Source organism: Globicephala melas, chromosome 11 (genome assembly GCF_963455315.2).
Source record: "Globicephala melas chromosome 11, mGloMel1.2, whole genome shotgun sequence".
Taxonomy (NCBI): Eukaryota; Metazoa; Chordata; class Mammalia; order Artiodactyla; family Delphinidae; genus Globicephala; species Globicephala melas.
Window position 1 is genome coordinate 53,429,426 of NC_083324.2, and position 24,703 is coordinate 53,454,128.

General features: G+C 40.2%; 1 protein-coding gene across 3 annotated transcripts in view; it reads left to right on the forward strand.

Moving 5' to 3' along the window:
• GADL1 (glutamate decarboxylase like 1) overlaps positions 1-24,703 on the forward strand; it is a 502,071-nt gene that overhangs the window by 397,736 nt on the left and 79,632 nt on the right. For all 3 annotated transcript variants that reach the window (XM_060307894.1, XM_030830036.2, XM_060307895.1), the window contains 2 exons: positions 8,886-9,085; positions 18,698-18,749. In XM_060307894.1, coding sequence (XP_060163877.1) covers positions 8,886-9,085; positions 18,698-18,749 — 252 coding nt within the window. The remainder of the gene's footprint in view (positions 1-8,885; positions 9,086-18,697; positions 18,750-24,703) is intronic.

Consider the following 24,703-nt stretch of genomic DNA (forward strand, 5'->3'; position numbering starts at 1 on the left):
CATATTATTCCTCTGTTTTATTACCAGTTTTAGACAGCACCATAGTGCGGATTAAACCCTTGACACCCAGTCACAGAAATACCAATGCATTCATTTAGAGTATTGTCAGCGTCTTTGTGCCATTTCAATATCCAACTTGCCAGAGATGTAGTGAAATTCAATGAAATACATCGCTTTTTTCAGAACTACTGAGAATCAGGAATTTATATATAATAAGAAAAAGATTGTTTTCTACCAGTGAGGTAGGAACAGCAAGTGTTAGAAGGTTAGTCACTTTAACAGATTTTATTTTCCCATTATGAGAGTTATAGGATGCCTTCCACTTAAAGGGTTCAGTTGAAATCCAAGAGGAAAACCTCCAGGGGAGTGAAGTTCTTTATATGTCTCTTTAATTTAAAAAGATTGTGCTGTGGGATTGACTCACTCTTGATGGGTGGGGAGGTGAACTTCATGGAGCCAGCAATCTTCAGTGTACTGTAGAGTCTGATTTTGGCTGTAGAGTTTAACAATGAAGTGATGGGGACCCGCGGGGGTTAACGTTCCCCACATGGGGATGTCCCCCAAAGCCACCATTGCTTTAGGCATCCTTGAGACAGGGCATCACTTACATTCAGGGCATTTATCATAATTGTTTAGGACCAAAAATGTCATTCATCGGTTCCAGGCTACATGAAATCATAGAGAAGATATGCTGTCCCTCATCACTGTACCAATTTCATAGATTTGGGGAGGCCGGGAGAAGAAAGATAGCTGTGGTTCATTTGCAGTTCCTGTGCCTCTGGGCACTGGACCTGTCAGCGCACAGGGCCTTCCTAGAGGTTCTGAGCAGAGGTCTGCTCGAGGGCTTGAGGATATGGGGTAAGCGTCGGAGTGAAGCCTTCACCCCAGTTACTGCCTGATTTCTGACCTGTTCTAAACAGTCCGAAATGGAGAATGTGTGATCTGGTCATTTAAGGATCCCATATGGCTACTTTCACGTTATACTCCCAGAGTTGAATAGCGGTGACAGTGATCCCATGGCTTCTAAAGCTGAAAATATTTACTCTCTGGCTGTTTACAGAACTCGTTTACAGACTCGCCCATCCCTGATTTAGAACCTCCGGAGGAGAGGACTTTGTCTTCCCCACACTCTGGGACCACAGTTTGACTAGGAAATTCTGGGATTAAATATGATTTCTCAGTGCATACCTCCCTCCACCTAGGGCCCTTGATGCCCAGCAAGACTTGTGTTCAGATTCTGCCTCTGCTTCTGCCCTGTGTGACTTTGACAAGTCACATAATTTCTCTGAAATTCCATTATTTTATCTGTAAAATGGAGACACTTCCCATTTTGAAGAAGTGCTATGACCTTGAGTGAGAGAATGTCCAAAAGTGCACAGTATGCTGCCAGCCATGTGCTGGGCACCCTGTGCATGCCATTTCTTGTTTCCTTGTTCTCTCCAAATTGAGGGCACATGTGAATGCACAGATTCTTCTGTGTGGACAAATGTCCATGTGTACAGTGGGAAAATTCTTTGTTGTTTTAGCACATTTCTGTATTTTATGAGTCTTTGGGAAAAGAATGCTTTTGTTCACTACATCCCAGGTTCTATTCAGAGGTTTTTACCAAGTGCTTCCTAGTTCATTTCAAACTATTATTTAAGCCAGTTTTCTGTGGGATTGCCCATGGTTATGGTAATATCAACAATTTCCAGCAACCCTTTCATGGGATTTTTACAAAAATCAGGGAACTGTGTTTCAGAAATGGCCCTCCTGGGTAGCATTTCCCTGTGCAAAATCAATCTCTTACCTGTGCTCCAGGCCTCAGAGGCCAGACCTCTCAAGGATGCTAAAACTCCCAGAAATGTAGGCCAGCAGCCTTGCTGCTGAAGGTGCCCCTGTGAACAGCATTGCAATAAGCTGGAGACATAGATTGATTTTGTTAAATATTGTGCTCCTGCTGTAGAATCGCTCTCATAGCCCCCGTCCAAAGCAGCACACTTGCTCGGTGTCCATTTTGTCCAATTTGAAAGACCTCATTTCCATCTATGTCTGTCCACCTATTTTGCAGAGAGGCAACTAAGCCATCTAGACTGAAGAAATATGTCTTGAGTTAATAAATGTTTTCTTCCAGACATTCACCTAAACATTGTGCCATGAATATCCATCCCCGGGAGGTGGGATGCAACGCAATGTCATTATCCTCAAATTACAGATGAATGATGAGTGAGGCGATGGGGCAGCATGATGTAGTTGACAGTTCACAGTCAAGACTCAGCGCTCAGAAGCAGCAAGTGACACCTGGACGCTTTTGCTGTGCCTGTGGGACCGGGTGTGCTGAGACCTTGGCAAATATCTGTCCCCTTTCATTCTCCTTCTGGCGTAACTTTTGTGCACAGATGTCACTCCACATTTCATCGTGTTTCCGCATCACCTTTTCTGTCGGAATGGACCCCGTGTCCTCCCCTCCTCCCCCTCGTCCCCACCTCCTTCATCCTCCTACCTTCCCTGCTGTCTTGCCTCCCCTTCCTCCTTTTCTCTTCTAATCCCACCATATCGTATTTTTGTAAGCTGCCTTAACTCCCTTTTGCAACAAGAAGGGTGACAATAGATATGTATCAGGTAGAATTGTAGAAACTCAGAGATGGGAGTAATGCAAGATCTCAGTTGAGTGAGTGAGGTTTACTCGTATCCATGTTGATATGATTAAGCTTCCAAAAACAAGTGAATCTTTGTCCCCCATCACAAACACCTAGCAAACCGAAAAGTGTAATAGATTAAGGTTGTGGGGATTTTTTTTCACATCACATCCACACCAAATCCTTGGACATATGTTTCATAGCTCGGAGCATTTTCCCCCCGATGAAGACTCCAGCATTATTCATATCGAACCTGTATGCTCTTTATTTAGTTGCATGGACTAAAGTCATTCTTCACTTGTATTCACACACAAATAAAACTTGGATGATTGGCAGTCACAGCACAAAAAGAAGGCAGATAATCAGGCTGGTTTATATGCTCTGGTGAAAACTCAACACTCGAGGGTTTTCTAGATTCAATGTGAATGTAATGCCGAGCAAAACTTCTAGATCAGGATTTTCAACATAAGGTGAAGACCCATCAGAGCAGTGCTTTGCAGTCATGGCTGCACAATGGGGTCACCTGGGAAGCTTTTTAAATAAATAGCATTGCCCTTACCCCACATCAAAGATTATGATTTTTTGATCTGGAGTAAGGACCCTGCATTGCTATTTTTCAAAAAACTCTTCGGATAATTCTAATATTAACTTGGGTTAAGAACCACCATACTAATTGGTCTTGAGTTATATAGTCAACTATGAGTCACATCAGGGTTTTATTTTCCCTTTTAATGAACAGTGAGAATAAAATGGAATAGAGAATATCAGTATGCATTTCATGTAGAAGTGATGGATACTCTATCAAGAAACTTTTGTTTCATGTATTTTAGAGTGGATGCTGTCACTATTGAAAAATAATTTCTTACTGTGGGTTGTAGTCAGAGACTGAAAAACACTGTTTTAGATAATCTTTAACAGAGAAGGTATGTTGATAGTTGCCTGGGGAAGATCAGAAAATCTCCATCTGTCCTAGGAGAGAAGCCTGATAGAACTATTTTTAAATGCGTGTAGGGCACGCAGAAGTATTGCCAAGTGTTCTCTGTGCTATCAAATGTTTCTTGCCTATTTATAGAAGCCCTTACACATTCTTTGAGACACTGAGCCTGACTTTACCCTCTCCTGTAGGTACCATCACTGCTTAAAAGTATTAAGTTGCATTTCTTAAAACTGTCTTTTAGTTCAGCCTCCTCATTTCTGAATCCACTCATTCTAACCCATAGTTTGGGCGAATTTAAGGAAGATTTACATTTCAGAAGAAAATATGGGAGTGGTGTGTGCTAATGCCTCTAAGTTAGTGAAAGATGACCTTCCTTCTTGCTCCTTCTTGCTCTGTACTGTAACTGCCTGTGTTTCCGTTCCCATTTCCACATTAAAGTTCTTAAGAATAGTGGCGTTCTCATTTACCACTACAGCCCCAGTGCCTAGCACAGCTTTTGGCGTATATTCAGGCTCTCAAAATGTTTCCTCAGTAAATAAACAAAGACAACATCAGAAGCTATAATCTTTTCCTCTCACTGCTGTGGCCTCTCCCGTTGCGGAGCACAGGCTCCAGACACACAGGCTCAGCGGCCATGGCTCACGGGCCCAGCCGCTCCGCGGCATGTGGGATCTTCCCGGACCGGGGCACGAACCCGTGTTCCCTGCATCGGTAGGCGGACTCTCAACCACTGCGCCACCAGGGAAGCCCTATAATCATTTTTAAAATTCACTTTTGTATTCTAGATTGCAACCAAGCCTTCCTGCTATTCACAGTCTAAATTTAGTTTTGCACATTCGATCAACAAGTGTGAGCCTAGATGTGTTGTACCTCCATGGGGTTATATATCTAAGCTCCTGGCATCATAGTGCTTGTTATAAAAGTCCTCAATACCTAATTTTGGAATGACTTAATTAGTACAAAGAGGATTAATATACCCACTTCCTAAGGCATCTAGGCAATTTCTTGCATGTAAATAATGGTGATATGGGACAGATTATGTGAAAAGCCATACGGGAAGAGTTTTTAGGAGATTTTGTTAAGCTGAAAAACATGATTGCGAGAAGTGAGAACTGGGAGTGGTCACTGACTCCTTGGGAAGAGCCTGCAGATCTGGTCTGGCCTGTGGAAATCAAAGATGGCTTAGCTCATTTTGACAATGAAAATATGTAACCTCATAATCCAGGATGTATTTTTGGTGATAAATTAAGTATCACCAGTCACAAGTATTTAAAAAAAAATCTCAAAATGCTTTACAGAGAAGATATTACACTAGTAAGACTAGAAGTCGTATTTACAGGAACAAAGTAAGAATCTGAAACGGGCTTCCCTGGTGGCGCAGTGGTTGAGAGTCCGCCTGCTGATGCAGGGGACACGGGTTCGTGCCCCAGTCCGGGAGGATCCCACGTGCCACGGAGTGGCTGGGCCCGTGAGCCATGGCCGCTGAGCCTGTGTGTCTGGAGCCTGTGCTCCGCAACGGGAGAGGCCACAACAGTGAGAGGCCTGCGTACCGTCAAAAAAAAAAAAAAAAAAAAAAGAATCTGAAACAGGACGTGGGTTGCTTTGACCTCTGTTGTGGTATATTCTCTGCTGCCATGTTCAAGAACTCTTCATGAGCTTTTACAGGTCCCTCTCCTCCACAAATATTTAAGCTCCAGTGCAGAGAGAATAGAATATAATGGGTGAAGAGTTCACGCCCTGAATCCTAGCAGCCTTGGTTTGAAACCCAGCTCTGCCACTCAGTAGCTACATGATCTTACGTCATTAACTGAACCTCCCTGGGTTGCAGTTTCCACACATTGTGCAATGGCACTGAAAAATAATAGAACTACCTCACTGGGTTGTTATGAGATTTATGAATTCATCCACGCACAGTGCCTGACACACAGTAAGGACTCCATAAATGTTAGCTCTGGTCATGATTGTTACATGCTTGGTGAAAAGGAGTGTTGTGGCTTCTGCACTCATGTAGTGTGCTTGTCATTTGTCATTTCTCTTTACTGTATAATTCATTCTCCAGTTTTCCTCAGCTTTGCTCTGCAAGGGACCTGACTGCTAGGAACCACATTTCCTGGGCTCCCTTGCCCACTGGCTTCAGAAGAGATTGAGGCTGGGAGGCCAGTGGTCTCTCGGCTTGGGTAGCGTCACCAGCCAAGGCTGCCTCTTTTATGTTTCTCATCACTCTCTAAACAGAGCCTCCCCCTGGGCTCACAGGTCCTACTGGAAGACACTGTTCCAAGGCTTCCTCCCAGCCTTCTGCTTTAGGAGTGAGGCCAATACAGAAGAAAACGGAACAAGAGGAAAAAGACAGATTGCAGATTTAATCCTGGATCCAACTATGCCTGAAGGTTATATATGACTGGATTGTTAAATATATGCGCCTATAAAAATTCTCCTTTTTGCTTAAGTTACTTTGATTGCATTTCTTTCACTTGTCACTGTGTGTATCCTAACCCAATGTCTCCTAATTCCTGAGAACTGTTTGAGACGCTATCACAATATGGAGCAATTGGCATTCTCATTGAATACTTGTTTCTAGAATTCGGATAACTAGTATTTACTGTCCTGCTAGGATTAAGAATATAAAGATGAGCATGGTCCTTCTCTTTGATAGCACAGCAGTGACTAATTAAATGTTTTCAAAAATGTTAACTTTTACCATACTTATTCTAAAATGTTTTCTCTGGAGATCTGAACATCTTCTCTTAGTTGATGTCTATCTTAAAACTAAAGACAGCTCATCCATTTTAATACAAAGATAGAAACTAAAATGCAAAGCAGGGACTTTGGGAGGAAAGTTTTCATTTATTTTGATAAAGTAAATATCGAAATACTTTTAGTTGTTCTTTATGAAACCTTCCCAAGACAGGAGAATTTTTCAGTGCAGCGAGATCAACAGTGTCATGACTACAGGGTAATCACTCATTCTGTGATATGTTTTCTGGGCTCTTTGCTTCTCCATTTGTCTGTGATGATGCCATTTGTCTTCCTCTAATGGATGGGCTTCCTCTCCCTTTCAGTCACTAACAGAAGGCACTGAAACTTGCCCAAGACATGTCCAAAGTTCATCTGCTTTGGGAATTTTTGAATCTTTCATGGTTGATGAAAGTAAATTTATAATCATGATGCAAGTATAAGTGTGTGGGGTGTGTGTGTGTGTGTGCGCACACACGCGCACGTGTGGTTTGTCCTTAAACTACAGTGGTCTTTTAATGTTATATGGTCAGGCTGTAGTTCCTATGGAAACAGTAACCAAATTTCCTGACCTTTGAGGGTAGGGAGATGCAGTGGTTACAGCTGTGATCAGAGTTGAGAGATTGATGATAGATTTATAGTAAAGATTAAAGAATAAGGGCTTTTTCTACCTTACTGATCAGGTCGGGGCAATCTCCTCTTCCCCTGTGTCTACCAATATTACCCATCAGAGCCAGGCTGAAGGCTTACTAGTATTCCTTTATTAGTTTAAAATCAGTTTACTTTTGGATACTGGATGAGCCAGATTTTGGAGTTCTTGACTATAGTTGGTGTATCATTTTTTACATATTATAGAATCATACTTTTTGGTATTGGAGCATATAATACCCAGATTCGTGTCCACGCAAGACAGTATTGTTATTAAGACAACGAATGTGTGCTTTTGTTTGGAATGTGATACCTTGAGATTTTCTCCTTATTCTTTAAGTACATGATGATCACTCAAATGAGGCATGTAATACATTCTTTCTTCAGGAGAAATCATTTTCTAGGACTTCCGTGACTCGTGGGGAGTTTCTCCATAGCTTCCTGTACGACACTGATGGTTCTGCATTGTTAAAGTTTGGAAGATGCACCAAATGAGAAGTTCTTGTATCTGTGTTTATTCTGTTCATACTAAACGTCAGGGGGATGTGAGAGAAGTACAGAATATGGGAGGTGGTGTCCTCACCCTAACTGCTTAGTGAGGGTCTTTGTGCCCAATGGTGTTAAGTTCTGTGGATGTGGACATGGACAGGAAATGATTCCTGCCCTCAAGAAGCTGCTTGGCCTCACGAGGAGAAAATATGTGGGGCTGCTCACTTAGTAGGGGCAGCACAGGAGCAAAGGCAACAAATGCAGTCAAATGTGAAAAGAAGAAGGTAGTCCAACGTGATGGGCAGATAAAGAAGCTGGAGGGGAAGCAGAACTTGAGATGGGACCCAAAGGAAAGGCAGACCTAGAGAAAGAGAGGCGACTGTGTTCAGTGTTAGTAAACTTCACAACTTATAAATATGCTGCATTTATTCTTTCAAGTGTGTCAAATACATTAAAACAGAGACAAAGAGAAGCAAATTGTGTGAACAGAGATACAAATGGGGCATGATCTAGTGATTAAGGGGCATTGAGCAGTTTGGTTATGCTAGGAAAGCAGAAGGTTCTAATGGGTATTCTCTAGGAGTGAAGATGCTCAGGGGATTGTGGGGCTGTGAAGGATGGGCTAGGATACCTGGGATTTCTTAGATCCCACATGACATTGAAGGAAATAGGGCTTAAACTCTAATAATTTGAGGTCAAAGTAAAGACTCTAGAATGACAATAAACAGGGCAAATTGTCACCCAGGGTAAATCATAGAGAGAAGTAACCAGTCAGTAAATGCAAATTGAATTTGGTTGCAGATAAAACCTGTGTGAGACCAACCCCCCCCCCCACAATTCTATGGAATTGTAGGTGCTGTTTAGTGGTGGTTAAAACGTGTTGACTCTTGTTTGACTCTTCCATAAGCTCTTTCCTCAGGTTTTTTTTTTTTTAATCTCTGGGTTACTGTCAATTCTGGCCTTTTCAATATGGATATGAATTGAAAAAAGGATTTGGATTTAAAAGCCTAGTTTTTTGCCTGTGAAATTGTATAAAGTATGTACAATATGTTGGGTATTTTTTTTCTAATACAGAGCCTTGAGTGAGTTATAGACAATTTTTTTTTTCATCTTGAGAAATTGGCCCATCTTGATGTCATATGTTATACAGATGATGATATGATCATTTCAAAGCTTCTTAATAGTCATCAATACAACTGTGAAGATGGACTTAGCTTCTCAACTCTGAGGGGTTTTTGGTTTTTTTGAAAACACAACAGGTCATCTGTGTCTCAAAGTTAATACACACCTAATTTTCCTGACGTAGGGCAGTCACAGAGCGAGACCAAATACTTTGTGCACAAAGTGGTAGAATATTATACAGGTTTTGTTGGTGGGCATGTGTTTTTGAAATCAACTGCATTCTAAAACGGACAGTCTTACAGTTTGTCTTTCTTCCTTTTTTTTTTTTTCCCCGAAAGGACCTTCTTAAGAAATGCTACTCTGCCAAGGCATCTTACCTCTTCCAACAGGATAAATTCTATGATGTCAGCTATGATACAGGAGACAAGTCTATCCAATGTAGCAGAAGACCGGACGCATTCAAGTTCTGGATGACCTGGAAGGCCCTGGGCACATTAGGCCTTGAGGAAAAAGTTAACCGCGCTCTTGCTTTATCTAGGTACTTGCTCTGTGTGTATGTGTGTGTGTCCATGGGTGTCTAATAGAAAGATGTTCTTCCATATATGTATTCCTTCTTTCATCTAATAACCATCTTCTCAGTACCTAGTATGTGTTAGGAATTGCCAACAAAGCAGTTCTACCCTCTGCCCTCCAGTATCCCAACCTAGTGAGAGATACATCCAAGTGACAAAGCAGATAAAATACAGGTGCACCTAGTTTTTGGTAAAGGGAGGTACACGGTGCTCCAGAAGCACTTGGGAGGGTTCCCTAGTATGTTCTTGAGGGACGTTGTCAGAGGTTTCCTGGAGGAAGTGGCATTCAACTAAGACCCAATGAAGAAAGGGGAGAAGATTGATTCAGGAGGAGGGAGCACCAGACCCAAATCTCTGGGTGTGGGAGAGATCCTGGTGACTTCAAGGACCTGAAAAGATGGTCTGTGAGAATGTGGGGCTGGTGGAAAGACATACAGGTAAGGGTGATGTGGAAGCACCGTCATTGCTGCCTTCTTGTAACGTAAGGACAAAGCTTTTGAAACTACTTTCAATGACACTAGGAAAACTCTTGAGATGCAGGTGCTGGGTGCTTGCCACCAGAGCAGGACTCTGCTGGTAAGCTTGGACCAGTGTGTGTGGATGGCAGCCCATGGCCAAATGTAGTTTTGAATGTGATTTGTTGGGCCTGAGCTCCATTGGGTTAACCTGGATTGTGTTTTAAAATATCAAACATTTAAACATTCCAAATATTTTTTAATAGGGAGACCGTCAAAAATCTAGATTTGTGGTTTTTCTCAAAAGATCAGAGTGTTCTCAGTCCCACCTGATGACAAGGCACTGAACATGGTGATGCCTGACTCTGGAGACCCACAGCGCCCCCCACACCCCCTGGTTTTTGTTGAGCCTGTTTTACTGTGGCACAGAATGCTAATAGCCGGGACTCAAAAGTTAGCTCCACCATTTACAAGCTTTGTGACTTGGACAAGTTGCAAAAACTTTCTTTACCTCCATTGCATCCCAGTAAGATGGAAGTAACAACAGCTTCGAACTCAAACAACTGTTAGTAGAATTAAATGAATTGATATTTGTAAAACACCCGGGATGGTGCCTGGCATATGCCACATGCTATATGAGTTTTATTAGTTATTATTTTCTTACTTGCTTGGCCACTAGAAGCATCAGAGTTTGTGATCTCTGGTTTGGATAATCTCTCCTTCTTTACTCCCTGTTCATATTTCAATTGCAGAAACCTGCAGTGTCTCCTTAAGAGACTTAAACAATTTCCTCTCTCTATAGGGAAGAGGTATGGGTGCCCTATGCGCCTCTCTGTGTGACAGTGATGCTCTGAGCATCACTGAGGACTGTCTAAAAACCCAGTATCTTAAAGCAGCAATCGTTTATTCTAAGAGGTCTGCAAGTTGGCTGGAGTGGCTTCATCTCATCCTGCGGTGGCTGTGGGGGTAGGAGGAGGGTCTGGGTCTCCTGCCTGCATGTCTTGCATCTTCCTTGGACCAACAGGCCTGCCAGAGCCTGGTTTTGTAATGGTGGTAACAGAAGCCCAAGAAGGCAAGCATACTTTAAGCTCCTGATTGCATCATGTCTATTAGCATTCCAGTGACCAAAGGAGATCAGATGGCCTAACTCAATGTCAGATGGCCAAACTCAATGTCAAGAGGCAGAAAGAACTGCAAGGTTACATGGCGAAGGGCTTAGATATAAGGACAGGGAAAAAGACGGCTTTGGCACTTTCAGAGGACTATTAGAAGTCAGCAGTTCTGCTGATTTTGGTTTAAAAAGTAGTTTGAAAAATCTGTAAATACTGTGTCTGTTGGTAAGCAACATAAACCTTCATTCAAGACATTATAAACAAAGAAAGGTAATTTATTTGCTCATGTTACTGATAAGCCAGCGTAGTGATGACTATGGAATGGCTTATTCCAGGGGCTTAAACAAGATCACCAGGCCTTAATCTCTGTTCATCAATCAGGTCTGCTCTCCTCCATGTTCAGTTTATTCCTCTGTAGGAAGGTAGCTGCCAGGAGGGTCAGATCTATAGCCTCCCAGGTTCAACTTCAAGGTCAAAAGGAAAGAGTGCTCCTTTCTCAACAATCCCAAGGAAAGTTTTAATTCCTTCTGAATGAGGCAAATGTCCATATCTGAATCAATCACTGTTGCCAGGGAAATGTGATATTGAGTCACATGCTCTCCCTTGGCACTGGGAAGACTGTCGACTCCTCCTACGTATATAGAATATACTGACACTGAGTGAGGAGTGTACCTCTGTTAGAAGCAGGGATAAAGTGCCTTCGTCAGAAGTGGGGAGATAGCTACACAGTGGTGAAAACATGAAACTGTCTACCACAAATATCCATAGTTGCCCATTAAACTAAAAGTTCAGGAAGCTCTGTTCCCTTGTTTGTATTTTTCTCATACTATTTAAGTATGCTAGACTCTGCATTATTTTATCAAAGCTGCTAAGTAATTCGATGACAGGTGTCTTGAAACAAGGCTAGATGTAAATATTTGATGACCGTATTTATTACAAAGTTAACATTCATCTCAGGGTGGAATTTAATTTATAGTCTAAGGTTACTTCCTAATTTTGCAGAGAAATATCACAGGAGGATAAGTGTAAACATTTCAATTCAGTTCAACAGCACATTGTTTGTAAATGTTTGTCAAGTTGAATTGAATTGAATTAACATTTCAGCGAGCATCACTGCAGACTCTGTGACCTATATTTAAAATAATCCCTTTTCTGTCATGCCACTAGTCATAATGGTTTTCTTGCCTTAACTTTCCACATTCTTGATATCCAACAGTCCATTCCTGGGGTGGGCAAAAGCCATCATCTTCCCCCATCCCCAGTGACAGGTGCCAAGGAAGAGTCCTTTTAGGCATGTCACTTGGAATGAATGTGAAATTATAAACTTGGAGAACATTTCTCTGGGATTAAGAATTATTTCATATTAGCAACACAAGTGCTTTATTTTCATGATTTTATGTCTTTTCAAATTGAATGTGGTTCTGCTTTTTAGGAAAGAGGAAGCATTTTCTGAATTCTGAGGTCTGTTCTATTAGTTGGAGCCTATGTGCAGTTGTGCACTGATAAACTGTTTCTCAGGAGGGGAAAAAGGCCCCAATTTGTAATGTCTGCCAATTTCCATGGTGTAAATATTCCCACTGTGGAAAATTGCAAGCTACCAACAGTCGCGGCTGGTAAATTTCTGATTATTTAACAACTGGCTCTCACTAGCCAGTACAAACTAACTCTATACTACCATACTCTATATGAGCCAGCATAATCGGTTCAAACCACTGGCTGGTGGGAGTTAAAATACCATTTCTCATCAAGCCTACTGACCTGCAGCCACTTGTTTTACAGTTTACCTAATAAAAATGATTCTCATCCACTGTCAAAAGACTATATTTGGCTTAATTTCTAGGTCAGACCAACACTGTTTTGTTTCCAAGAAGTATGATTTTCTCCAGTAGATAACAACTCTAGCAAAGTAAAGCTGCAGATGACAATTGTGTTACTATTTGTGGTACACATCTGTCATCAGCAGCCTAAGGGAGATAAGATGCCCATTCCCACAGGCCCTACCTAGGTCAGGTCTCTTAAACACAGAGAAGGCTGTGCAAGTCTTTTCCCCTGGCATATTGCAGTAAGGATTGCACTGATTCCATAGAAACAACATTTCCATGTTCCTGAATCTGAATGGAACTTAGTTTTAAAATTTGTATATTGACCTTAAGATTTAATGACCAGATTTTGATGGACCAATGGACAGCCATCACCCTGATCAGATGTTCCCTCTTCCCTTGGGAAAGCAAGAGCAGACCTTTTCGAGGGGACAGTGATTCCTATTTTATGAGTTGTCAGAAATCCAGCAAGAAGGAACTAATTAGTTTCTAGAAGATCTCTGAGGCTTTCCCTAATTTCCATTTGACCCTTGTCATTCCAATGGATGAGATAACATTTCTCTCAAGAAATATTAATGACAAAAAACTTGCTTTCTCCTTTGGTTGTTGGAAAACCAGTGACATTGGGAACCTAAAGCAGCATGTGATTATTAAGCATAATTGAAACCCAGAAGGCTGAGGTTTATTAAAACCACCATTTCGGGCACAAGGTGATTGTGATCTCTGATATCTAGTTAGAAAAGTTGAAAACGTGTTACAGTACCCAGGGCTACTGGTTGCTGAGGGCACCTTGTAGGCCTTTGTTACAACACTCAAGTTAAATGGATATTCACTAAGGGGTAATTTTTAAAGCAAATCTAGAAGAGTCATGTGCGTAAGTCTTTTCAAGAACAAGAAACAGGTCAGGAACTCCCATTCTGCTATGTTGCTAGGTCTCCAGTGTATCATTTATCTATTCCTCTGACACACAATCTCTGTAATCTCTCAGATGGAATTCATTTCTCTGACTTGCATGAACACTGAGGGATTTATTGGTACCAGTATGGAAAAGGTAAGCAGTAACACAAGGCAATTTTGTGCTAGTGTATTTCTCTAGGTGAGGAGAGGGAGAGAGTCTAGAAGACTATAGAAGGGCCAACGTTTTCATTTTTTTCTTTATATTTGTAATTTTAAAAACATCACAATGCTGTAAAATGTAGCATGTAGGTGTCTGTGATGAATCACACATGCCATGCAATATGTTCTCATATATGCAGAGCATACAGAAAGCATATGGAAAAAAATCCCAGGAGTTCTGGGAGGTTCCATTGCATCAGAAGAAATTTCAAATGAGATGAGACTGGGAGAGGCACTTGGTCCAGAGCGCTCCAGGGAGACCAAGTGGCTGGTGAATTGAGAAAGGGACTGGAAAGGCTATTTCTGGAAAGGACTGTATGTCCTGCAAAAGGGCAAGTGAAATGCACAACTGTTAAATGGACTCATGGAACTAAGGAGGGAAATGTTTCAGAGCAAGATTTCATTAATGTACATTTCAAAACTAAGCCAGGATCTTAATAAAATGAGTTTTTTACCCAGTAGGATTGGTGAAAACTTACTAATGTGTATTTTTTTCTCTCTTTTCTCTTTTTGCTAAGCTTAGTGGGAAGGACTGTGAATTTTATGACACTATTGTTGCTTTTTGAACCCATTTACCTGGATGCCTTTTGGTAGAAGTGTTTTATGGTTCCTGAGTTTTATCAAAAAACTCAATGTATATCTTTTTTTTCTGGCTTGTATCAGATAAGAATAGAGTTGTTGTTTTTTTTAATGTATTTTATCTTTAGACTGTGTCCATATACTGAAAAGTTGCGAGGAATAAATCATCCTATGAATGTAGGCAGAAGTAACTTAAACCTTATTTGGATCCCCTCCCCCAAAACTCATTTCATTTAAGCATTTATTTAATTTAATTAATTTATTTTTATTTTTGGCTGTGTTGGGTCTTAGTTGCAGCATGCGGGATCTTTGTTGTGGCGCATGGACTTCTCTCTAGTTGTGGCACGGGCTCAGAAATTGCAGCGTGCAGGCTTAGTTGCCCTGCGGCATGTGGGATCTTAGTTCCCCGACCAGGGATTGAACCTGAGTCCCCTGCATTGGAAGGCAGATTCTTAACCACTGGACCACCAGGAAAGTCCCTAAGCATTTATTTAAGAAGAGGGTAGGTACCCTATAGAAGAGGCACTTTATGCTAGCATTTCTGAACCTACACTCCATGGGATAATAGACTTCCAGGAGATCTTAATAGATGTTCTTCCAAAAAATGTTTCCACGGTCAAATATGTTTTGACAATGCTAACCAATACATTGGTCCTCTCTTGGAGATTCAAAGTGTTCATTAGCACATTAAAGGCTCTGAGGGGCTTGTAATATAGGAACATTTTAAACTTTAGCCAGTAGGCAGACACTGTTGACTGTTCATCCAAAAACCATTCTTCCTTTTTCCTTGCCAACAGAACCTCAATTTTATATAGATAGCAATATTCCAGCTGGGAACATTGACCTAAGCGTATCCCCTTTGCCAGTCATTAGCTTAGGGATGGATATATGACTTAGGTTCAGTCAATAAGATACAGGAAGAATTCTATGAAGTCTTCTGAGGAAAATCTTCTTACCTAAATAGAAATTAAGAGAAAATGCATTTTGCTCCAGCCTCCTCTCTTTCTTCCTGGGACACTGTCACATATGGATGTGATGTGTGGAGCTGTGGCTGCCATCTTGTGAACACCAGTGAATTCACTAACACTCTGAACATGGCAGGCTGAAATAATAGAAAATGCCTGTTTCTTGGTGACGTTACTGAACTTTCCAACCAGCTCAATAAATGTTCTCATGAATTCAGCCAAGTACACTTCTAATTTTAAGCAAAAGCAATCTAATGGATATGCCTAGCATTGCTCAAATTTATTTAAATGGAACACTTTCATGCGGGAAACCTATTAACATGGTGTACCAAGGAACATAGTTTGGGAACTCTGGTGTAAACCTTTTATTATTGTTATAATTCTTTATCCAAATCACCTCCACCCTCAGTTGTTCGTTACACTGGGCTTTACAGGTTCTGAGAGTGACTGCATGGAGGCATTGATCCACGTGGTTTGCAAAAGGCAGAGTTTTAACTGAAATGATTCAGCTCTGCCTTAGGATGCCTTTCTCCCAGGAGCAATGTTAGCCAGTTTGACAGATTTTTTTTTTTTTTTTTTTTTTTTTGCGGTACGTGGGCCTCTCACTGTTGTGGCCTCTCCCGTTGCGGAGCACAGTCTCCGGATGCGCAGGCTCAGCAGCCATGGCTCACGGGCCCAGCCGTTCCGCGGCATGTGGGATCTTCCCGGACCGGGGCAGGAACCCGTGTCCCCTGCATCATCAGGCGGACTCTCAACCACTGCGCCACCAGGGAAGCCCTTGACAGATATTTTAAACTGAGACTATGGGCAGTGTGTCGAAGTTTCATCTTAACAGTCTTATCTGTTGGGGAAGGAGTTTACAAATCTAGTTCCACATCTCCATTACGTGCATGAGGAAACTGAGGAGGGCTCAGGGAGTCTGAGGAGTTTGCCTAGAATCACAAAGTTGATCAACTGAACAACTAGAATTTTCTAGAGTCGTTGCCTGGATTTCATAACCTGGGGGTATCCAGGATTAGTGCAGGCCCCCTCAGAATGGAATCATGGCACCGAGTTAGCAGATTGTCGTTATATTTGTGCCTGAAAAGGTAAGAAAAAATAGGGTTCATGAAGCTTTCCTTGTATAGATAAAGGTTGTATATGTCTATTTATTTTGTTTTGTGATTTGTATTTTTTTCTTTTATTAATTTCCTTTTCAAAAATTATGAGTCACCACACCTATGAAGCTTTGCAGAGATATAAAAAGAGAGTAAACAGTCTCTACCTCCCCACTGCATCCTGTTTCTTGCTTCCTCAGGTAGACATCAAGGATGTCTTTAGGATGTGGTCTTCATTCCATGATCATATATACATGTGGAGAGGGATCACTTATGCTTTTTCTTTTTTTTACATTTTCTTAAAAAGCAGAATCATATTATCTACATTTCTCAGTCCCTTGCTTTCATCTCTTACTAATACATCATGAGCATCCCTGTGGTTTAATTGAAGTGGATATAATCCATCCTCTTTAATAGCTGCATCGTAGTACATGTGTTGCTATAATACATTTTATTTTACCCTTTGCCAATTTCTGGATATTAATCTTGTTTCTAATTATTCCGTATGGAAGGCACACACATACACATGCACATGTAGATTTAGATGCAGCAACATTTGTGTATGCATCTCTCTCTCTCTCTCTCTCTTTCTCTCTGTCTATCTCTATCTATCTATCTCTCTATCTATCTGTCTTAGTGTTGATGAGGTTTTCCTGGTTGACCAGCATCTCATAAGTGGTTTGCTGGATCAGAAGCTACGAGTATTATTAATTTTGAAAGGTTTATAGCAGCTTTCTATCACATTCACTAGCACTGGATGTTGTCCCTCTTTAAATTTGTTTCCAGTGTCCTCTGGGCAGCAGGTTTAGTATTGTTATTTTGATTTGCATTTCTTTGATTACCAGTGATCTTGAACATCTTTTCTAATGTTTATTGACCATTGGAATTGCTTTTATCGAAAGTTAGGCTGTGTGCTAACGGTGTAAAAACTTTACAGCTACATGACATCTCCTGAAAACACGTTCAGGGAAAGGAGTATATAGAAAGAACATCAAATACTTTGTGAATATGTGTGTGTGTGTGCACGCGCGCGTGCACGCACGCACATGTGTGGTGTCACAACATTATTGCTCAAAATAAAAGATTCATATTATCCAGTTAATACCGATAGGATTTTTTAAGATATTTTATAATTTAAAGATGATATAATCTGTATGCTAAGCACCAATACTTAACCTTATGCAAAAAGCTAAAAAAATTGTTTGGGAAAAAAGAACTTCATCCCATTAACTGGTGTATTTCATATCCACATTCTAGAATATCCTTTAGTAAATAAACATAGTAATAATAATCCCCCATTTCCACAGTTTATATTCTATACAATTTTTTACATATGATTTTATTTAATTTTTTACAACGTCCTTTTGAGATTGGAAAATCAGAATGTGTTATTCCAGTTTTACAGGTAAGGGAATTGAGGTCCAAAGAGGAGCATTTCTTTGTTGTCCTTACGTATTAATTGAATATATGTAATTTAGTTACACAATCAATTCCATATGATTGTACCATAATTCTATATGACCGGACAGGATTTTCAAAGCCAGTGCTTGCTTGCTTGCCTGCTTCCTTCCTTCCTTCCTTTCTTTTTGGCTATAACATATAAAATTGCAAAATACCCTGGAAAGTAATTTTTTGTCAGCACCTCCGATCATTTCCTTACATTTGACCCCCAAGTTTGAAATACTGGGTCAAGTGTTACGAACTTTTCAAAGCTCATGAACAAATCACTAGTTTTCAAGGCCAATTGTTCAGAAGGTTTATCTTTTTATTTAGACAATAACCAAGCCCAGTGGGGCAGAGTCAGTGTTCGTTTACTCTCATTCTCAATGTCATTTTAGTCTTTTCTCCATCACATTCCATATCTCATGTAGCTGTGCCCTTTGCTTATGGCATGATAATTCTTTTTTCCCTGACATTCAAGATAACTTCATAGACATTCTATCAGTGGCTACAACCCACTTACTTTTAGCATGATACCAGTGATCAGTCTTTCTTCCCTCTGGCCTGGCCTGGGGAAGAATGGTGTTGCACTTCCTTGATCTTAAAAGAACACACAAGCAAGACTAAACACCAAAAACTTTTACCACCAAGCCAGCTAGATAATTTAAGTACCTATGCTAAATTCCCATCTAGAATATGAATGAGACATATATCCAATCTACTTTGTGTGGCTTTCACACTTGGGTTGAAGTCTGATGCTAACATGTAAGATAGACATCATCTCATCAAAGAGATGTACCTTTTTACTCAGGCCCCAGTGGATTGCAGTAGGCTCAGGTGTATCCGTCTAAATACAGACCTGTGCCTGTACATGTACCCTTACTTATTTTTAAGCCTTGTCTCTGCATCAGAAATTATAGTTTTATTGTATGTCAGCCATGTTCATGGATTTTTTAGATTGAAGATTATAAATATTACTGTAACTTTTTTTTAGGTACCTAGTAGAAGAAATCAAGAAAAGAGAAGGATTCAAATTACTGATGGAAGTAAGTGATTACAGAATTGTGCTTGTGATTTTGTCAGTCAACAGTGATGAAGGTGGTAATTTTCTAATCTATTATATTTCATTGGTTTTTGTGTTGCAGACTTAGAAACAAGCCATTAGCTTAATTCATAGAGTCCATTATGTTAATTTACTCTATTAGTGAGTATTTTTCCTTTGTTGGATTCAGAGAACACACTTGCCTTTAAGTATTGAAAATTACAGTGCTCAATAATAATTACCAAGGATAATACTGAATAAATTATGACCTGTATCTTGATATATAAATTGCATAATGCTTGTACTGCAAATATTCAACTGTGCTATAGTGGTGCTTCTGTGAAAAATCAATTAAGTGAATGTACAATAATGCATATAGTTTTCTCTTTTTATAAAATAATGAGAGAATATTAGCTTTGGAGCAATGGCAAAATAAGTCATTTTGTTGTTGGATTGTTTGCTATATATAAGAAATATGGTGGTTACAAAGATAGAGATTATTGGGGTTTTTTTCTAAAATATATGGTTAGAAAATATGAAGAATATTATTTAATTCTGATTTTTAAGAAATATAACGTGTGAGGTTTGCTTAGCTCTTCTTATAGCATATACTTTATAGCAATTTTTAACATAATAAAAATCACTTAGAGACTGCAGCCTAGGAGTGTATCCTGTATATAAGCAATCTGGCTAGTTTTTGGTATTCATTTATTTGACAAGATTTACTGAGCAATTGCTACGTGCTGGAGATATAAGACAGGGAAGTTCCCAACTCTCATGGTGCTTACATTCAAAAGGAAAGTGACAGGCAATAAACAAGCAAATTATTACATGGGAAACATCAAGTTGGGGGAAGTCTTAAGAAAACAGTAGAACAGATTCATGAAAGATAATAAGTAATTACAAATAACTCATTAGACAGTTCCAGATATGGGAAGTACTATAATGGAAATAAATAGGGTAAAATGCTGAAATGGGGGCTGTGGATGGTGGTGGCCTTTTTGGTTGGGATGCAGGTAGGGCCCTCTGGGGTTGCCTCTGCGCTGAGACCTGCTGAATGATGGTAAGAAGCGTGCCACACAGATGCTTGAGGGAAGGGCATTCTAGATAGAATCAACAAACAACTGCCAAGGCTTGAAGCTGAAAAGAGTTCTGTGTGCGGGCTTCCCTGGTGACACAGGGGTAGAGAGTCCACCTGCCGATGCAGGGGACACGGGTTCATGCCCCGGTCCCGGAAGATCCCACATGCCGCAGAGCGGCTGGGCCTGTGAGCCATGGCCGTTGAGCCTGTACATCCAGAGCCTGTGCTCCACAACAGGAGAGACCACAACAGTGAGAGGAAGAGTTTTGTGTGTTTGAGGAGCCAAAAGAAGGTGCATTAAGCAAGGGGGAGAGATAGTCGGTGATAGTGTGGAGAGGTTGGCAGAGACCAGATCTGCTGGAGCCAGGCGGGTCATGGTAAAGACCTTTGCCTTTTATTCCAAGTGTAATCTTTGGAGAAGTTTTCAGCAGAGAGGAGTCTGACTTCCATTTTGAAAGATGGTGCTGGATGTCATGAGAAGAGAGGGAGGGGGTGGTGGTGAGGGGAGGACAAGAAAAGAATAAGCGAGAGAAGGTGGAGACTGTTGCAGTAACTTGGGTGAGATGTGGTGGTGGTCCTCAGATGACTTCGGGAAACACTGCTCCGGAGACTCCTGGCCGTGGATTCTCCCACTGTCTGCAAAGGGGGCATCTGATCAGAAGGTTCTAAGAATCCAGACTCCCTGAAAACTAGGGATATAAAGGAACTTGCAAAAAGAGCAGAAGAGTCCATATTTAAACGACTTTCTGGTAACACCACTAAAAAGCAAGAAGACCAGTTTAGAATGTGGAACATTCCACAGTACAGCTGACCTGGTTTCTTCAACAGGTCAGTGGCATGAGGAAAAATAAAGGAGGGTGTGATGATGATCACTTCCGGGGTCAAAGAAACCTAAGAGGCAGAACAGCCAAAGGCAACATATGCACCTGTTGGAACCCTAGTTTGAGGGAGCCAATTGTAAAAAGTAAATTTTGAAACAGTTGGGGAATTTCTAATATGAACTGGTAGGAGTTATCACTGATTTTGTTAGACATGACAATGGCATTATAACTACAGAAGAAAATGTCTGTATTTTCTAGAGATGCATACTTACCATGTAAGGATGAAACAAGAGCTATCTGACTGGATTGAATTTGAGTTTGAATCACCTTTTTTATTTTCTTGAGGTTGCATTACCTCTTTATTTTCTCAAGTTTGAATTGCCTTTTTTATTTCTCTAGCTGTGGGAGGTATAGGTCTTAAGAAAAGTGCTGTACACCTCAGAACTGCACAGTCTTTTGATAGAGCTGAGAGAAAAAGTGACGAGAAAAATGAACTGATTTAAAAGTTATTTATATACCTTCCTAAAGGCTTAAAAATTGAGGGAGGAACCTCTTGCCATCATCTTTAGGGAAATGCAAACATTCACATCCTTGTAATGAAAGTTAAGGTGGATTTTAAGTATTAGGCAGCCTTCTGCCCTGGATATTTTATCTGTGGGAGCCAGATGGCCCCAAAGCAGGGAAGGTGGCTCCTTCAATGGTCCTCCAGAATTCCTACTTATAAGGGATTTTGTATGTGATCTGCATTTGCCTCTTTTCTCTGTATCCATTTAGAGAAATAAAGTAAATTTAGACCTTGAATTTCACATATAAGTGTCAAATTGATTAGCCTCTTTTTGTTAACAAATGCCTTCCTTGCACTGATTAAATATAACCCTAATGCATACTTAAGAGAAGAGATACACAGGTTTGATGAGAGCCCAGGTCTGTAAAACTGCAAGGTTTTCAATTTAGGAAAAAACAAAATCTATAATGATATATACGTATATTTCACTGTGAAGCAGATGGCAGTGAGAGTGTTAAGTGGAACATTACAAACAGTAAATGAACACAACCACACAGAGTATCTAGTAGTTGAATATCTTTCCCTGAAAAGAACAAAAGTAATGCATATCTTCTTGAAGATGATTAAAACTTATCATTTCAAAGGAATTCTGCATTATTCATAGGCCCCTGAAAATCCTATCTTTATTTTTCCATGTTGGATCTAAGATCTAATATGTTTTCTTAGCGGTATATACTATCATTCACATGTTTATTTTGATCTCTTGGGAGAGTCCTAATTATTCAACTTTTTGTTTTTCTCTTCCTGAGTTCTGCCTTAGAAAGAGTTATTTAGGTTTCATAGACTTTCTGAGTTACAAAGGATCTTCAAGGACATCTAGTCAACTTCCTGCTCAGTGCAGGAAACTTCTCTTGATAGTTCTTGTAACAGGAAGTCAACTTCTGCCAGAACACTTCCTGTGTAAGAGAATTCACAGTTTATTCCTCTTCCAGGGAGCTCTAAATATTCATATTCTAATACTTACTGGATCCTACTATTAGGATTTGATATGTATCAAGCACATTGCAACTTACAGTTTTTTAAATATAGTTTTTATATAGTTTTATTAGATCATAACAACCTTCTATTTGCTAAATACAGTGCACATCCTTTAATTTTCTTCTTGGACTTCTGCAGCATTTTGCACCATTATCCACTTCTTTCCTGTCTTGGTTCCTTTAACTTTCTTTCCCAGTTTTTCTCCTTTCCATGTGACTTTCTCTTCTAAGTCTCTGTGTGAAGGTCTCTTCATCTGGGGACTGCTTAAATGCTCTCCATTCTTTTGTCTTGGCCCTTTCCTGTGTCCATTTCCCTGAAATGTTTTATCCATGTCTAGAGCTTTGTCATCAATAGTCTCAATAATGTCTCCATCCCTGACTTGTCTCCTCAGCTTCAGTCCTTTGTATATAGGTATGTCCTGGAATTTTCCAGACTCCCACAGTCACCTCAAATTCATCATTTCTAAAGCTGAAGTGTAGCCATTTTCTTTACCAAAATTTTGATAAATTCATTTTCCAGATGAATTTTTGGAACTCTTTTCCATTAGAACTGTGATCCATCTTCTTCTTTTTCATTAGAACTATGATTTATCTAAAGCAAAGTCTCGATGTTGTCTTCACCTATTTCCCTTCTCTACTCCTAAAGCCACCACCTTAGTTCAGGCTCCCCTTACCACTCAGGTTGGTGCTGTCTCCCAACTCATCTGCTGCTTCCAGTCTTAGACCCCTTTATCCCATCTCCACACTGCAGCCACCCTGTGGGCTTTCTAATAAAATGAAATCTGTCCCCTAGACTGAAACTCTCCAGTTGCCTCTGGAATCAAGCCCAGACTCCCCAGCATGGCCAGTGAGGAAGTCCTTTGTGAAAGGATGCCCATCTCTGTTTCCAGCATAACCCCTCTTCAGCACACCCTGCCATCTAGTCATTCCAAGTACTTGCCATCACCCTGAATACACCACCTTCTACCTGTGTACTATTCGCTTTGCCAGGAATATTTCTCGGATTATGAGAAATTTCTTCTTTTAAAATACCCATACCATTGCAGCTTGATTGCCTGTACCTAGCTTTATCACTGCTCTCTGAGTTCCTGGAGATAAGCATAAAATGTAAGTCATGTTTCTCATCCCAATGCCTGGTCCAATATCTAGAACATATAGAAATTTTGAGTTATATTCTGTGTTTAAATCATATGGAATTGAACATTTCAGTTGCCCTTCTTTGGACATGCTATAACTTTTTTATGTTCCCCTTCTAATTTGTAGGCAGAAATTAACACAGTGATGTGTCTCACCCAGTGAAGATTTTCAAGTGGGACTGTTTATCCACTTGAAAAGCACATCTTTCTACCAATATAGTTCCAAATAATAGTCACTACACTAGTAGAGTGCCTTCTGTGTGCCAGATGTGGTGGTAAATGTTGGAAATAATCTCTTTACTCATCAAACCAACTCTGTGGGGTAGACAATATAATCTCCATTTTATAGATTAGGAAGCTGAAACTTAGAGAGTTTGACACTTGTCCAAGCAAAGACCTGGTGAAGTTGGGATTCAAACTGCATCCATGTGACTCCAAAACCCAGGCTTTTCGTGCTACTAAGTGCTGCCTTTGGAATTTTTCAGTAGTCTAATCAGTTACTTAAAACTTGTGAGCTTGAAGTCAGGTAAAATCCATCATGACCCCCTTCTCCATTCTATATTTGCATGATTGATCATTTCAGTCTATGTGCTAGAGTCTACATTTATACTTATTAAAAAGCATACTGCTAGTTTTTATTATTATTAATCATCATCATCGTTGTGATCTAATGATATTTCAGCAACAGAGATGAATTTCTTTTGACAAAGCTCAGTTTTAGAGAATACAAGCTACTGTATCTTGGTGACCACTGACTTTTTTTCCCCCAAGGGTCTCATATTATTTACTCAATAATCCTTGCTGGAATTGACATCAAAGCACTGGCTTTATTTCTTGGAATATATCTCCTTTCTTTCTCTTTGAAAATCAGGATAGAATGAACCCATCTTTTCTTTGGTGACACTTCTCTACTTCTCCATGAATTTTTAAAGACGATGACAATGCTTTTACTGCTACAGGTTTTTTGTACCCTTCTCTATCATCCATCTGGTCTAGACACTTGGATTCCCTTTTATGCCTTCTCAATGTTGTGGTGTTAGACAATATGGACTAAATGTGGTCCTAAGACACCCAAGAGGTCAGACTTTTATATATGTATGGAATTAAGTGGCATGTGAATGGTTCTACTCTGAAAATACACTTTACTGCTTTGAAACTACTTGAAGAAAGTCTATATAAAATAAAAGCTACAGAGGCAAAGAGACAGGAAAACTCAAATATGTTCCTAGTGGATATTCAAGGGATGTTTTTTCCAAGTTTTAATAATTTGGGGAATGCCTGTAGTAAAGGTATTCCACCAAAGGGAGCATCAAATTTCCTCCAATGAAATGAAATGTCAAAAAGGCTTCACCAGTTTTCAAATATCATAGCACTGGAG